Source organism: Aquarana catesbeiana, unplaced genomic scaffold (genome assembly GCF_042186555.1).
Source record: "Aquarana catesbeiana isolate 2022-GZ unplaced genomic scaffold, ASM4218655v1 unanchor236, whole genome shotgun sequence".
Taxonomy (NCBI): Eukaryota; Metazoa; Chordata; class Amphibia; order Anura; family Ranidae; genus Aquarana; species Aquarana catesbeiana.
The window spans coordinates 2307528-2325754 of NW_027362664.1; the positions used below are offsets into that span (position 1 = coordinate 2307528).

The following is an 18227-nucleotide window of genomic DNA, read 5'->3' on the forward strand; positions in this document are numbered from 1 at the left end:
ATGTTCTGTCACTTTCAGATTACCCTGTTCATGCTTAAATATTATCTCTGCTTTTTGAAGTTCTTCAGATAAAGCAATTAATAAACCCTTATGCTTTTGTATGATGTCTGCTCATTCCTTCCATGGGAATTCATCTACTTGAGATATATTATATTGTATAGGAAGAACACCCACATTTTGCATAAGCATATTGGTTAAATTTACTCTAACTCCATTAATACTGATTCCTGTAAGGTCTCCTTCTATACAATACAAACCTCGACTCAGGATTTCTGTTTATGTGCAGGATAGGAAAAAAGCTTTAACTGTTTCAGTGCTAGTCATAACTTGAAAGCAAACCTTCCTTTCTCCTACTGAAGTTACTAAGTCAAAGGAAGTTTTTACTTTTTCAATTCTTGCCGTACATAATGAACGATTATGGAAACAAGAATGAAAAATTCCTTTATCCTGCTTAGGCAAACAGAGTATTTTAGATTGAAAATGTAAACAGGAAGATCAAGTTTTTCTGGTTCTGAATAATTACTATCCAAAGCAAAATCTGCAAACTGCAATTGATAATATAACAATTGAGTATCACTTATTGGTAATCCTAAGACTGTAATTGGAACCAATATTTGTTCTCTTCCTGCTATAGGAATCATTGAGGTACTAAAGCATTCCTGCTGATTACATCCTACCCATTTATTTACCCATTTATTTCTTATTTTTACCAATTCTTTTGAAACAAAAAATTATAATTCCAATGTACCTTAAAAATAACAAAATAATCTTTCCAATTGGCATTCCAATTGACATCTCTGTTTACATCCCTGGTACCTTCAGATCTATAATTCTTAACCATAACTTTAGCTACTGGAATAAATTACTAAACATACTCATAAGAAGTAGAAATCTCATTCAAGACATCATTTCTATTTTAATTTAGCAAAGGCCTAGCCATAATTTGTGAACAAACTTCTGAAATACCTGTACCTGTTTGCAATGTTTGCAACCACACTACTTTATATACAACAGATTATATAAAAATAACGGAGTATGCTAATCTCAAAAGACATCCTGTCATTAACTCAAAAAGTTAACAAACCTTATGTTTATAAAATAATAAAGTTCTTAAACTAAAACTGTAGCAGGTAAATAAGTCACCCAATCTTTACCTTATTCTTGAATCATCTTGCCCTATTTAGACTTTATAATACTAATCATACGTTCTACAATACCTGAGTACTTAAGATGATAAGAAACAAAAACTTTACTAAATACCCAAAATTTTAAATCATAATGTGATTCCATGGTTTGAAATCCAACCCCAATGGAATATGACATCAGTTCACAACAACTTAGCTTTTGTTAAAAATATTATTTTTTCTAGAATAACCTCAATTAATTTATCAAAAAGAAACATTAACTAAAAAACAACATCCTTGTATCCTCCTTAAGCAGGAAAAAAACTAATATAATCAATCTATATAGATTTGCCAAATTCCTCAATACTTTGTAGTATTAGGTTACTCTTTCCTTTTGGATTGTTCTATAAACAAATAAAACATTATTCAGAAGTTTGATGACAAAGTGTTCTAAAATGAGTAGTTCAGAATTTCTTTCATTAGCTTAAGCAAAAAATCAATCAATCAGTCAGTCAGTCAGGTACCTGGATATGCAAAAAGAAATATTTTCATTTAAAAATAACTCTATCCATTATTGTTGGAATCAATTATTTTTTTACAATAAATATTATCTTCATCAGTCTGTACTGATTCTAAGACAAAATGGCAGTCCCCCTCTTTATCCTGTGACTAATATTAAATCTTGTAAAAGAATAATCTTACCAGATTATTGTATTTTTTCCTTTACACTGACAATTTAGGTTGGGCTTTCCCAAATATTCTATTTCTGAAAGAAATTTGATCATGTTGAAATTTCTTTTCAGAACCAAAAACATTCCTCTCATACAGTATGATTGAATGAACCACACATGCCTGTCACTCTGACTGCTAAACACATGGCAATCTTAAGTTCAGCTTTTAATGCAGACACTTACAGAAAGTTTAATATTGACATTCCATTGTGCCAATATTTGGATCCATCTATAGAAGCACAAGAAATTATTTCCCAATAAATGTCCACTAAAAGTTGAAAAAGTGACTTTTGCATAATTAATTTACACAACTGTGACTCTATCCCTCACATTGCATTAATTTTTAGTCTTTTTAGTCACCACCATATTTATATACCACTACAACTGTTTTTTTTTAACATCCAGTTGTCGCTAGACAAAGCTGTGTGTGTGGACACCTTCTGTTTTCCTTGTAATAACACCTTTAGTGTAACATAAGATGTTTTTCAACACAAATGGTGCAAAACCCACAATGTCTCAGATCTGTAGCATTGGTCAATGCACTCCTAACACATTTTTTATAAATACCAATGAATTTGTCTCATCATCCACATACACTTGAATGTAAAATGGCTGAGAGAGATCTCTACATTAATCAAAAAATACTAAATTAATAAGGGCTTTCTTTAGATCTTCAAATTATTGTATATAAGTTCTTTCTTGTAATTAAAAATATTTGCCCTACAGTAAGCCTATATAATTCATTAAAATTTACTCAGACAGATACTTTGTCTGCAAAAATCTCAATGAACTCTCAAAAAAAGTTATTAAGGCCCAAAAAATCTTATTTTTTAAAAACAATTACTTTAGTAAGTAATAATACCTTTTAAAAATAATGAAAAATAAAAAATAAAAAAGTAGCGGGACTTTATATAAACACACGGGAGCAAGAATAAAATTGATAGCTTTTAATGGATTCAAATGGTCATAGAGTTTTTGTATTCAAATAATTCAATGCATTATGCTATATAAAACTATTCGTACAACTACTACAATTCATTGGAACCAGAAAAATATACATACATACATATTCCAACAAGGAATCAATACATGATATATAGTATAAAAACATTTAGAGCATGATTGCATGATTGAATGGAGAAAATAATATGAAAAACAAAAAAAGGGGGATAAAAAGGGGGGTTTTTTTAGGAAGGAGAAAACCAATTAATATGGAACGGCCTGACCAGATGCATCATTGTATACACTAGGTTGTTGTTGGCTCTACGCGTTTCAAGGTCTTTAACCTATCATCAGGAGCAAGGAACCATAGTGATAATCTAAAAAGTAAATAAATAAAGGGAAAATATTTTTATTAAAAAGGAAAAGAAAAAAGGAAAAAAGAGAAAAAAAAAAAAGAAAAAAACTTTTTTTTTTGTTTTGTTTTTTTCGTGTTTTTTTCGTTTTTTTTTTCTCTTTTTTCCTTTTTCTCTTTTCCTTTTTTAATAAAAATATTTTCCCTTTATTTATTTACTTTTTAGATTATCACTATGGTTCCTTGCTCCTGATGATAGGTTAAAGACCTTGAAACGCATAGAGCCAACAACAACCTAGTGTATACAATGATGCATCTGGTCAGGCCGTTCCATATTAATTGGTTTTCTCCTTCCTAAAAAACCCCCCTTTTTTTGTTTTTCATATTATTTTCTCCATTCAATCATGCAATCATGCTCTAAATGTTTTTATACTATATATCATGTATTGATTCCTTGTTGGAATATGTATGTATGTATATTTTTCTGGTTCCAATGAATTGTAGTAGTTGTACGAATAGTTTTATATAGCATAATGCATTGAATTATTTGAATACAAAAACTCTATGACCATTTGAATCCATTAAAAGCTATCAATTTTATTCTTGCTCCTGTGTGTTTATATAAAGTCCTGCTACTTTTTTATTTTTTATTTTTCATTATTTTCATCCAATCGGGATGGAGGGGGGGACCTGAGTGGCACCCCTATACCTCATATAAAGTCCCACCAATTCCTTCTTTATATATTATCAACCTTTTAAAAATGTATTTTTTCTCATCCATGAACCCTCTTCCAGATATTTGGAAGACTTTGATCCACAGAAGTGAAAACTGTCATGGCATGACGACTAGTCTGTGTAACTTGATCTGCATTTCTCTGTTGGTAATACACTCCTCGTATGTCACAAACTCTTCAGAGAATGATCTGTTACAGTCAGTCTTAGCTATCATGCTTTGTATACAATACACTGTACAATTGGGTAACAATCTAGTTTATCGTTTTTTAAAATGTTTAACCTTTTTACCACTTTTAAACATATTTTGTTTGTACATCTGCCAAAAATCATGTACACTACGTTATATGACTTTCCTGATTATAGTAATGACAAAAAAATTGTTTAGAGGACAATCTCGTGAAACTCACAGATTGGGTCCTGCCCATGACCTGCGATTGGCCATTTCCCCGAGAAAACTCCTCCCTCAATCAAAGTCCTTACCTTTACCAGAAATACTCATTTACAAAGACTTTTAACAATTGTTATTTTTACAATTTTTTTAGATTGAACAAAACTTTCATATTTTAATATTTTCTCTGGGTAGTCTTAAATAAATTAGAACAATCTACTACTTTTAATTTAATAACCAAATCCAAGTTTGGAATTTTTGTAAAAATTGTTCAATCCTTAACTTATTATTTCCTACAACCAAATCTGTAGGATTTTTTGTAAAACACTAAACACCATGTTGTTTTCCATAATCTCAATTTCATACAGTTCTTTCCACAATCTTAATCAATACTTTTTTCTCTGAAAACTTTTTCTGCCCCCTATATATGTGTTTTAAAATGACCACGTGTAATAACACACATTTCTGTTTTTCAGGGCTAAAATATTCATAAACATTTACATGCAGCATTAAACTTAGTTTCCTTATTAAATAACTTCTTTACACTCTGGAATTAATTAATTACTACTGCATGTATTCCTGTATTCCATATATATGGAATGTATCAATTTCCCGATGGCACAGGAAAATACTTCTGAGCCTTGAGATGTTAACCATCCCATGTTACCCTTTTATATAAACAAACACACTCACCCCTTGTTTAATATGATAGTCCTTGTGTGCACTAAAAAAAAAACAAGAGATGAATAATGTCCTTTAACTTTGTTGTTCTTTGCCTTTTCTTTTGTTTGTTGCTTTTTCTTTTGTTAGTTGCTTTTTCTTTCGTTCGTTGCTTCTTCTTTCGTTTGTTGCTTTTTCTGGGAAGAATCATTTTCTTGTAGCTTTTTGCCTTGTTCCTTGTATTGTGTGTTGTAGTGTGCTTGCCTGTTGATTTTTCTTTGCCTTTTGTTCTTGGACTGTCGCCAATGTAAAAATGTAGAGAGAGCGAAAAAACCTTCTCTTCTCACAGACACGTGTTATGTCAACAGTGTCTTAGGCATTTTGTTCAAAAGTTCAGTAGCCAGACTGTCTTAAAACAAAGTGTGAGTTTATTTGGTCACACTTGGCAACAACTTGAAAATATATACAAAGTTAAATTCTTCTTACAGCTTGATGTAGTAAAACAAAAGATAATAGGAACAAAAACTTGTATCAAGAAAGTTCAAGAGATGTTTCAGCTCCGTCTGTGCTTCTCTATGTCAGAGAGATGTCTGCTCTAGCAGCTGTTTATGAGGTACGCTGTGTATAGGCCTAATGTAAACAAAATGTCTTCTGTAGAGTAAGAATGCGTGTGTTATACTATCTCAAATCTACTAGTCAGCAAGCTATAGCCATAACCATATATAGCTAGAACTAAAAATGAAATGATCATATTCGTGATTATTCTAAATATTCTCTTTGCCAACAGCTGACACGTCTCTTAAGCTTCTTTGATTGTCAGGAACACACAACAGACTCTTATAAAAAACTCAAGGTGAATGACCTTTCCAAATGGCCAAATTCTTGTAATGGATATACTTTAAGCTACAGAAATGCAATTCTGTACCAAACCTTACAAATGCATATTAAACTATAATTGGATACATATAAATATATATTACTTCACACAAACTCAATCTAGCTAACTAATTAAATAACTATATCAAATAACTAACTATATTATAGATAATATATGTTTTTACTTTTAAAAATATCTTTACAATAAAGTCTATGACAGATACTCTGAGTATATTCTTATCTGTGAAACCACTGACCTACTGACCTTTAGTCATTAACTCTGTACATGGAGAACAAGTGGTACAAAAATGACATGCACACAACCTAGCTATTTCAAGATTCATCTTATGCTGAGCTGAGTGAGCTTTTTCAATGTCAAAGCATAAAAGGGAACTCAGACTGCATACTTATAGATCTTGATTATAAAGCCAAATTAATATAATTATTCTACAGGGACGGTTGATCTGACAGTAAACGGCGGCAGGGACAGGACGGGACAGCAACCTTCACATAAACCTGGAGAAGCCTCACACCGCTCAGCTGTGCCAGAGAGACGCCCGGGAGGATGAATGTCGGGTAGATGGAAAGTAAGAACGTTCCTGTAAAAGCATTTAAACCTGCACCTTTTAAAGTATGCATATATATATTTAAATAGTAAGCACCGCTAAGGAGGCTGACCAAGTGGAGTAGGTTCAGGAGCAAGAGGACTATTGACTATTGATATTGAGGAACTGTCTGCTCTGATCCTCTCTGGTCCATAGCTGCATAGCGGTGAAGGACTCTGAAAAAAAGAAAAGGAAAGAAGAAACTTTTTTTTTTTTTTTTTTCTGCCCCCCTTTCTTTTTTGTGTTTTTGTTTTTGACTGAATATGACTGAATAGGTCTGAAGCAATTGAATTGATTCACTAGCTTGCCTTATTTGCCCATTACTTGTCAATTACACAGGAAAACTCCTTTTTTTTTTTTTAAAGGAGAGAGAGATAACGTATATACTTGCAAGCCCCCACGCAAGCCCCCACGCATATATCCACCTGCATACTCCCATGTAAAATTAAAAAAGGGGGAGGAACATTCCATCAGGAACAGGAGCAGCCTGTCCTGACTCCCAGAGATTGATTTTGTGGGGGTTTCCCTTCCCCTAAAAAGGAGAGAGAGGGGAAGAAAGGGGAAAAGGAAGGATATAAGGACATATACAGCTAACAGCTTCACCTTTCCTATCCCTTCTATCCTGGTTTGGTTCCACTGCTTTACTGTATATCTTTATAATCTTATATAGCTGTAGTGGATTACCAATCCCCCCCTCCCCGGAAGTTATATAGGAGAAATTTGACATCAGCAATGACCACGCGCCGACAAGCTGCGCAGCAACCGGCAAAAGGAAACCGGAGTGAATCGGGAGGGATACGACCTTATCTCTCCCCCCCGTACAGAACAAAGGTACTACATGGGAGGGCAAGAGGAGAGAGGTAGTGGGGCAGTGGAAGCCAGGCAAGATAGTGGAAGGCAAATGGACCATAAGTCGCTGACATCTGGCTGTGGTGTACAAGTAGCTGGACGAATCCACACAGAGCAAGGAAGAGGATCCCCGACAATAGGAAGAGGGAGGAAGCTACCTGGGAGAAACACCCCTAATGTTAAACAACACTCTCTAAGTATGGAAAAAGATACAGCAGAATGGGGACAAGATAATTTGGGGCCTGAAGAGGGGGTGCCTAATATGGGAAGGGTGGAAAAGGGCCAAGAGGGGGGTGAAAATAAAGATGGAGATGTGCAAAAGGTGGACACCCTGATATTAGAGCATAGCCCCCCGAACATACAAACAGTATGGCCCGGGAGGCCTCATCTTTAAAAGCAGACCTGGCTATGGCTGAGAGAAGGACCCCATTCACGGAGAGAGAATCAACAGCGAGGGAGGAGAAACAAACATTGGCAGGTCCCAGCTATTTCACAGAGTCCCCACTGGAAGAAAGGGATATGCAGCCCCCGGTACCAAGGGGAGATGCGGGAGACACTGAGAGAGAAATTAGGGAAATCAAAGACCTACTGAGGGCCCTCCCCACAAAGACTGATATTCAGCAACTAATCAACACAGTGGAGCAGGCTTTCCAGCAAGCGGTAGAGGACCTAAAAGAGGATACAAGGCCACTGGGGTATAGGGTGGAAAGTCTGGAAGAGAACCACAAGGTAACGACACAGGCTGTGGCGGAAGTTCAAGATTTGATTAAAGAACATGAGGATATCCTAAATTTATACAGAGATCAATTAGATGACTATGAGAACAGAGACAGAAGGCAGAACATCCGTATAAAAGGGCTACCTGAAACAATCCAAACAACAGACCTAACCTCAGTAGTCCAAAAAATTTTTTCTCAGATTATGGGGGCCTCCGCACCCGAATATATTGAGATAGATCGGATCCACCGAGTCCCCACATACTCCACTCAAAATAGGGAGAAATGTAGGGATGTTATATGCAGAGTACATAAATATACAATAAAGGAAACCATTATGAAAATGGCCCGTAGTAACCCTGAAATCTTAATTGATGGTATGACTTTATCACTATACCCAGATTTAACACGCAGGACTCTGTACCAACGCCGAGCGGTTCGACCTTTGCTGGAAGCCCTGCGTTTAAAGGAGGTGAACTATAGATGGGGGTTCCCATTTAGCTTGGTGGCTTCTAGAAATGGTAGAACAGCAACACTACGTACCAAGGACGACCTACAGTCATTTGTGGAAATATTGGATCTTCCGGCAGTAGATTTTACAGACTGGAGGACACAAAAAAAGGGGACCTCCCTACAGTGGCCTGAACAATGGCATCAAGTCTCCCCTAAGGGCCAACGTAAAAATCGGCATGGGAGGCATAGTCCTGCTTAAAAGAATAGATAATCTAAATGTATAAAATATAGGGGACTTAACTCTAAGCGAATGGATCTAGGGAGGGGTATGAGTTGTGGACCTTGGTATATTTTTAGACTATATAGTTAAGACTTAGACACAGAGAGAATACAAGAGAAAGGAGCTTGGGGAGGAGGGAGATAGAGAGGAGTATCTAGAGTTATTCTGGACTCTTAGGTAGGTCCCGACATAATGGGATTGGTGGAACTGGTATCAGTGAGGGGGTGGAGGGGACCAGGCACAGGGGGTGTGCGTGGACCCCCCTACCAGTTAGATAGGATGCTTCAAATGGGCAGATATATTTGGAGTATCTTGGGGGGGGAGGTACAAGAGTGTGGGTTTTTTTTTTTGTTTAGGGGTTGGTTGTTTTATTTATTTTTTTTCGTTGTTTTTTTTTTTTACTCCCGGCAAATGGCAAAAAACACAATATATTTCCTTTTTTTCTTGTTGAGAGATGGCTACACCACTAAAGATTGTATCGTATAATGTGAAAGGACTGGGTTCACAACACAAAAGGGGCCAACTTTGGCAGGAATTACAGTATTATGCAGCGGACATAACATTTCTACAAGAAATGCACTTCAGAGAGAGGTCTACACCTAATATGCCGGGACATATGTTCAGCCATTAGTATCATGCAACATCACCGATTGCTAGGGCAAGGGGGGGTTACAATAGCAATTAGGAGAACTTGTCCATGGGTACTGATGACTGTCCAAGCAGATAAGGAAGGTCGTTTTTTATTTGTTAAAGGTGTAATACATGGCCAGCGATACACACTCGCTGCAATCTACGCCCCAAATATAGGGACAGTCAAATTTTTTGCTGAAATGTTGAGAGCGCTGGAGAAATTTAAGGAAGGGTGTTTGATCCTGGGTGGAGATCTTAATATGGTACTGGACCCAGGTCTGGATACAACATCAGGGAAAACCTCCATATCTTTTAGAGCCCTAAAGTATTTAAAACAACTCTTACGCACTCAACATTTGGTTGACAGCTGGCGGGTAATGCATAATGAAGTAAAGGATTATAGTTACTATTCTAAAGTACACAAAATGTATTCGCGTATTGATGTATTTATGGTAGATCAATTTTATCTAGAAAATGTCCGAAATTGTACCATCGAGGCCATAACTATCTCGGACCATGCCCCAATAACGTTAACACTTTCCCCGATTCAGGCAGGTTATTTAGAAAGAACTTGGCGATTGAATGAATCACTATTAGATAATAAAAGGATAACCGAAGAATTAACAGCTAAAATAAGGGACTACTTCAAGAGGAATATGCCAGGAGAAGTGTCAGAGCAGTCAGTGTGGGAGGCCCATAAATCAGTTATAAGAGGAGAATTAATAGCTTATGGATCACATGTTAAAAAAAAAGGAAAAACGAAATGACAGAGTTATTGGAGAAAATTTATGTATTGGAGAGTAAACATAAAAAAACTTAGAGCCCTCAGATACTCAACAACTAGGGAAACTCCGAACAGAACTTGCACAATGCCTAGATCGAAAAACAAACAATAGATATAGATACTTTGCTCATAGGTTCTATGAGCAAGGGAATAGATGCGGGCGATTGTTGTCTAGGCAACTTAGGGGGCAGCAGGAATCCAGACATGTCCAAAACCTTTTAATTCATAATAGAAAGGTAGTAGAAACACAGGCCATAGCGAGAGAATTTCACAGATTCTACGAGACCTTATATAATATTCAGATACCGGAGATAACCCAACTAGAAGATAAAGAGGATCAAAGAAGGGAGGTAATACGAGAGTATATTAAGGAATCATCAATGCCGACCCTATCGGAGACAATTAAAGCAGAAATGGAACAACCAATTACAGTAGAAGAGTTGAGCAGAGCAATAGCAGCCTTACTGATAGGGAAAAATCCTGGTCCGGACGGCCTGACAAATATTTACTATAAAAAGTTCTCTTCGGAGCTGATAAAACCGCTATGTAATTACTTTAACTCAATTAATGCAGTTAACCCATTGCCCCCAGAAGCCCTGGTAGCGTATATAACTATAACCCCAAAGGAAGGGAAGGACCCTCAATACTGTGCCAATTACAGGCCTATTTCTCTGCTCAATTCAGATACTAAACTGCTTGCTAAAATTATAGCTCTGAGATTACAAGAACATATAGGGGACTTAGTATATCCAGATCAGACAGGTTTTGTAAAAGGACGTGAGGCACGGGATAATACCACCCGGCCACTTCACCTACTCCACTGGATACAACATGGTCCAGAGAAAGCCCCAAAGATCGTACTATCGATGGACGCAGAAAAAGCCTTCGATAGGGTGAATTGGGGTTTTATGAATGAAGTCTTGAAGGGAGTGGGTATAGGTGACCGTATGATGGGATGGATAATGGCCCTCTATGCGGACCCAAGAGCAAGGGTTAAAGTGAATGGTACAATTTCAGACTATTTCAACATACGAAACGGAACAAGGCAAGGGTGCCCACTCTCCCCATTAATATTTGCTATAATATTAGAACCATTTCTCTGTAGGATTAGAGGCAATAGGGAGATATCGGGAATAGATGTTGGAGACGTGGAGCATAAAGTATCGGCTTATGCTGATGATCTGTTGTTCTACCTCTCAGCACCTCAGACATCCTTAATGGCTCTCATGCAGGAAGTAGACAGATATGGTCTCCTATCTAACTTTAAAATGAATTATGAAAAATCAATACTCCTTCCCAGTCACGTCCCTGAAGAGATGGCAAGGATGCTGAGAAGGGAGTACCCCTTTGTGTGGAGGAAGGACTCATTGTTTTATTTGGGGGTGTATATTACTTCTGACCAAAAAATGTTATATGATCTTAATTATGCCACCCTAATAGTAGGGCTAAAGGAGGACTTAAAAAGATGGACAGGACAATATTTAACATGGTTTGGAAGAGTGAGTGCCATCAAAATGTGTATACTACCTAGAATTATTTACATGTTATATACAGTCTCAATTAAACTGCCAGGAATCTTTTTCAAACAGATACGGAAAGCTTTTGTAGCATTTGTGTGGAATAATAAACGACCAAGGTTGACATATGACATCCTGCGTAGAAGTAAGGCAGATGGAGGATTGGGCTTGCCTGATATATTAGTATACTATAAGGCAATGTCGCTGGTTCGTATTCTGAATTGGTGCCATGATTCCTCTAGTAAAATGTGGGTTCCACTAGAAAAGGCTATAGCAGGGAGGAACCTGTCAGGAGCCCCCTGGATTCTGAGTGTGGCAAGAGGACTTTCGAAGTGGACGTCCCCCCTGACCCGGAATTCCTTGACAATATGGGATAACTTGAATAGAATAGGAGAGTACTCCCCCCAGATGTCCCCTTTAGCTCCACTGGAGGGATTCCCATGGTTTCCACCGGGGGAGGGAGGGGGATTTCCGGGAGCATGGGGGAGGGACGGAGATGTCACTTGTGTCAAGTTTGCCTCGCAGGGGACCTTAGCAACGTACCAGGAGCTGGTTATAGTTTTAGGGAATATATCCATATCAGGATGGAGATACAACCAAATGACAAGCTTTTTTAAAAAGATGAAACCCTCATTAAGACCATTAAGTACGATTACTAGGTTTGAGAGCCAGTGTGTATGCCTGGGGGAAAATAAACATCTGCTGTCTCAGATGTATAGCTTGATATTGGGTACCCAAAAGAATACATTCCCATACTTTATTAGGGAATGGGAAAGGGAGTTAAATAAGGTACTGTCAGACGAACAAATTAAAAAATGATTAAATCAACTTATTTAACATCCATAAGTTCGTACGTTCAGGAAATGGCCTATAAATTCCTGACAAGGTGGTATAGGACACCAGTGAGACTAAATAAAATGTACCCAGCAGCGGATACCTGGTGCTGGAGAGGATGTGAACAAAGGGGTACATTTCTCCATCTGTGGTGGGAATGCCCTAAGATCAGAGAATTTTGGGTAGCAGTCGCACCGTGGATTGAGAGGTTGACCCCAAGATCAATAGAACATACACCTTTGGATTTCCTGTTTCATGGAACAACCAGCGCAATTAAAGCTTATAGGAAGAGCATTACACCACACCTATTAAATGCAGCTAAAATATTAATCCCCAGATTTTGGAAACAGACTGCTTGCCCAACACTAGAGGATTGGAAAAAAGAGGTGAATCGGATAATGGAAGCTGAAAGATTTATGTAGTAAGGGATAAAAAAGGGGAATTCGAGAAAATATGGGCAGGCTGGGTACAGTGTGTACATGAGATAGATTAAGAGGAAAAATAGGAAAGGTGAGGGTAGCAATGACTCTATAAGAACCTTAGTACAACTGTACTGCATATGGTCTTAGCTTCCCTTCACCCCTTTAACTGGATGCCTACGCCTAGTGAAGGGGGAGAAGGAGAGAATGAGTTGAGTCATGTGGAGGTGGAGAGCTTTGCACTTGAAGGTAAGGAGTAGTGGGTTGGGAAGGTTGTTTATTCATAACTAGGACACAATCACTTTTGGTCCTTTTCTTTTTTTTCTTCTTTTTTTTTTTTTCTCCTTCTCACGAGATAGAAATTATATTTTATAATGGCCGCGAGTGGCCTCTTACACTATATGGGGTTGGGTAAACACATGGAGGTAGGGGGAAGGACTTATACTGGTTTTAATTAATTTAGCCCTTTTTTTTTTTTTCTCCGACACTTAGACTTGAGGAATTAGGCCAGGAAGGCCGATATACACAATATGGGTAATCAATAATAATCACAGCGAATGTACGGAGAGGAGTTTTTTTTCCTTTATGTACACACAATTATTGGGAACGTTATATTAACCACAGGATACACTTAGAATTGAGGAATCAGGCCATGAAGGCCGATACACACAATATGGTTAATTAAAATCACAAGGCAGGTATGGGCACGTATGGTGGGTTTTTTTTTTTTTTGTGTTTGGGTTTGTTTACTGTGTTGATTTGTGGCTTGTAGATGTTTGGAGTGCATATATATATATATATATATACCATTTTTTTTTTTTTTTTTGACACAGAGAGGTTTTTTGGTAGGTGAACACATGATTCAAAGGGAAGAATGGAGGGCGAAGATATGGGGTGGGCATTTAGTGTGTGTTGGGGAGGGGGGTGGAGGTGGACAGCGCTTAAGAAGGGAAGGGAATTGTGTATATATATATATATATATATGTGTGTATATAATTTATTTTTATTTTTTTTTTTTTTTTTTTGATGGGGGGGGTTAGCACAACCAGTTACCTGCTGATAAGAGAACTGTGTAACTAACTTGTTTCTCGATAACTGTCTCTGTTACTATGTTAACTTTGTGTAGCTATCATGAAGAATGTGTAAATGTGAAATGTGTGAATGTATAATAGAAAATAAAGAAAAATTTTGATTATAAAAAAAAGAATCATTCTCAAGCCTATGGCTCAAAGGGAAAGTCTCTGCCTTTCAGTTCTAAGAGCGCACTCCACCAGGGCAGTTAGTGCTCTTTGGGCAGTGCGTCACTAAGCTTCCATAGCTCAGGTGTGCAAGGCCTCAACTTGGTCATCTGTTCATACATTCAAAAAATTTTACCAGGTGGATGTGGGTCAACAGGAGGATCCCGCCTTTGGGCGCACTGTTTGCAGGCGACACTGTAGGTCCTCAAGTCTGATGGAGGTCTGCTTGTCCCTCACCTCTTTTGGGATCATTATATATTGCTGTGCTACAAAACTGAAGCACTCCCCATGTGGGAGGGGTTATATAGGGGAGGGGGCTTCCTGTCTTGATTATGCCAGTGTCCATCACCTGAAGGTGGCCTATAACCCATATAGTAATTAATGGCTCTGTGTCCCGTGATGTACCTTCAAGAAAAGGATTTTACAGGTAAGCTGTTATAAAAATCCTATTTTTATCATGTATGCAAAAATAATGGAAAAACAGCTCTGGCAGTGAAAGGGTTAATGTGAGCTAGATGGGATCACTCTGCTATGGTCACACTCTAAACATTAGAGCTCCCCCTAGCTGCAGCCTGGTAATAACATTGCTAGGAGGTCTATTCATTTATCTGCTACATACTTCCCATCTTTATATAAACGTCTCCTGACATTTAGGGGTCTAGTCATAAAAAATTATACAGCCATTTTCCAGATGAAAATACATGTACATTCCTTCTGTGTGAATGGGGGGGAAATGGAGTTTAATTGGCTATTTGCTGGTCGAATAATTTACATTGATTTAAAATAGAAAATACTACATTTGCCACCAGCTGGAGATAATTGCTATATACATATATATAGCACCATCTAAAGCCCAAACATAGTATTTCTCATTTTAATTCAATGGTTAGTCTAAAAGTGTTGGCTTATTTAACTTATATCCTTCAGTGTGTACTGTACTGATAAGTGTATGAGTATGATCTCAGGTATCAGTATGAAGACATGTCTGATGAAGGAAAATAGGAGGTATATTTTTCAAAAAAATGTATTGGACTAATGTGACAATCATTCATCCAGCTGTTACAATTTCTGGCTGTGATTTAACACAGTGATTTCCTATGATCATCAGCTCCCTCTAGTGGCCATAATCAGGTATTTTTCCTGAAATACCTCAATTAGTGAAATACTGCATTATGGTTATTAGACGGAGCCAAGGAAATCAGTGTATGAAATAAAATACGGCCAATATTCATCACAGCTGGGTGAACCCCGGTCATAACCATTCAACTATTTTTTTTAAACAGATCTCTAAGTGTTTGTGAAATCTTATGCCACAAAATGTACTCAGCCAATGAAAGGTAATAACTCCATTTTTATTTTTCTACTACTATCAATGGCCAACACGGTACAACACTTCATCCATGTCTTTGGTGATCTCTGATCTCCTTATGAACTGTTTCTTACATGATGAAGATCAGCCATGGAGTATATCTGAGGTGGATATCAGGGTGTGCTTCTTCCCCACATGAGAGCTGTGATGTCCAGCAATATTCATATAGAAGACATTTCCCGCACTCAAGGCACTAATACACCTCAAGGGTTGTGTGGGACTCCTGATGTCCAGGAAGACAGGACTTCAGTGAGGACCAATTCCCTCACTCAGGGCAGGAATACGGTTTTTCCTCCGTGTGAGATCTCCGATGTCTGGTAAGATCGGACTTCTGTGAAAAACATTTCCCACACTCAGGACAGGAATATGGCTTCTCCCCCGTGTGTGATCTCTGATGTTTGTAAAGACTGGACTTCTCTGAAAAACATTTTCCACACTCAGAACAGGAATATGGCTTCTCCCCTGTGTGAGATCTCTGATGTATGTAAAGACTGGACTTCACTGAAAAACATTTCCCACACTCAGGACAGGAATATGGCTTCTCCCCCGTGTGAGATCTCCTATGTGTGAAAAGATGGGACTTCACTGAAAAACATTTCCCACACTCAGGACAGGAATACGGCTTCTCCCCTGTGTGAGATCTCTGATGTTTGTAAAGTCTGGACTTCTCTGAAAAACATTTTCCGCACTCTGAACAGGAATATGGCTTCTCCCCTGTGTGAGATCTCTGATGTATGTAAAGACTGGACTTCACTGAAAAACATTTCCCGCACTCAGGACAGGAATACGGCTTCTCCCCCGTGTGAGATCTCTGATGTGTGAAAAGATGGGACTTCACTAAAAAACATTTTCCACATTCAGGACAGGAATGTGGCTTCTCCCCCGTGTGAGATCTCTGATGTGTGTAAAGACTGGACTTCACTGAAAAACCTTTCCCACACTCAGGACAGGAATACGGCTTCTCGCCTGTGTGAGATCTCTGATGTCTGTAAAGACTGGACTTCACTGAAAAAACTTTCCCACACTCAGGACAGGAATACGGCTTCTCCCCTGTATGAGATTTCTGATGTTTGTAAAGATCAGACTTCGCTGAAAAACATTTCCCGCACCCAGGACAGGAATACGCCTTCTCCCCCGTGTGTGATCTCTGATGTGTGTAAAGGTTGGACTTCTGTGAAAAACATTTCCCGCACTCAGGACAGAAATGCGGCTTCTCCCCCGTGTGAGATCTCTGATGTTTGTAAAGATTGGACTTATCTGAAAAACATTTCCTGCACTCAGGACAGGAATGCGGCTTCTCTCCGGTGTGAGATCTCTGATGTGTGAAAAGATGGGACTTCATTGAAAAACATTTCCCGCAGTCAGGACAGGAATGCGGTTTTTCCCCTGTGTGAGATCTCTGATGTCTGTAAAGACTGGACTTCGTTGAAAAACATTTCCCGCACTCAGGACAGGAATACGGCTTCTCCCCTGTGTGAGACCTTATATGCTCATTAAGATGGGATTTATAATGGAAACACTTTCCACACTCAGCACAGGAAAAGCTCTTCTCTGTTGGAAGAACGGCACCATCCCTCACAGTCTGAGGTTCCTCAGGATAAGAGGAATACGATGGTCCATCTACACTGTGTGGTGCCGGATGGACATTTGAGGTAGTCAGGTTTTCTCCTGGACTATACTGTGTGATGTCCTCATCTTCTACTTTACAGTCTGGAGACAAAGTGAGACAATCCTCTGAGGTTTTCCTCATCTCCCATCCATCTACTAAAATAGAGATAAAAGATTATTACTAGACATGCGCAGATTGGTTCCCCTAAACCAGGATTCCGCCCACATCAGGCAGCTTTGTCTCTGAGGGTCTTACAATTCCCCCATCAAGGTAACTAGTAAATGGGTCCTCTGTATGATTATTTTCATAATTGATTAGTTGGCTGATTATTGTTTCGATTAATTGGATAAAAACATCAAAAAAAGGTTGGTGTATAATTTAGTTAATATTCTTGAATATCTATATACAGCGGTAAATATAAATATCCAGGTATATACCGGTAGTTGGATATTTAATCCACTCTGAGAATAACAGACAGATTGATGTATTATTAGAGGGAGAATCTGCTACATATCAGAATCAGAGATCAACATTATTAAAATATAAAAAAGATGTAAAACGCTGTTTTGCAGATGATCAGACAGGAGTGTAATATAATATGATGGATGACAGACTCCCTTGTCATAGACAGGTAGGTGGGTACAAGCTCCCTGCACCTGATGTCACTTATGCTGGCCAAACACAAACTCATTTTTCTTTCAAAAAAACATTCATCCAATTTTCTAACCATTAGTGGGGTCAAATCAGCGTTAATTTTCCACCACAGTGACAAATTCAAAGGAGCAGAACAGAAAACTTTTCTCCATCGAACACATTTTCAAATAGTGTATGTGATGTTTGCTTAGAAGTTACATTCATTTTAAAATTGAATGTTAAAAGCAAGTGAAAATTTCGAACTACACTTGTCCATTCATCGAATCTACAAATAATTTTCATACAAATATTTGTGTGAATATTCTCGTCCAAAAATCGATCCGTGTATGGCCAGCATAGGACATTTAGTAGAGGCAGCAAGATTTTGTTTAATCATCTGTTATGATGAAGTTAAAAAATAGTCCTTTATAGTACAAAAACAGCAGATAATCACTACTATAAGGGATTCATTTATACTGTGAA

At 37.9% G+C, this 18227-nt stretch overlaps 2 protein-coding genes across 8 annotated transcripts in view; one reads left to right on the plus strand and one right to left on the minus strand.

The window, feature by feature from the left end:
• The window catches only part of LOC141121958 (uncharacterized), a 266794-nt gene that overhangs the window by 182842 nt on the left and 65725 nt on the right, over nt 1-18227 (plus strand). The gene's annotated exons all lie outside the window — the stretch shown is intronic.
• Nucleotides 1-18227, minus strand: part of LOC141121982 (uncharacterized) — a 159647-nt gene that overhangs the window by 123314 nt on the left and 18106 nt on the right. The window contains exon 8 of the mRNA XM_073611767.1: nt 15787-17266. Within this exon, the coding sequence (XP_073467868.1) occupies nt 15787-17266 (1480 nt within the window). The remainder of the gene's footprint in view (nt 1-15786; nt 17267-18227) is intronic.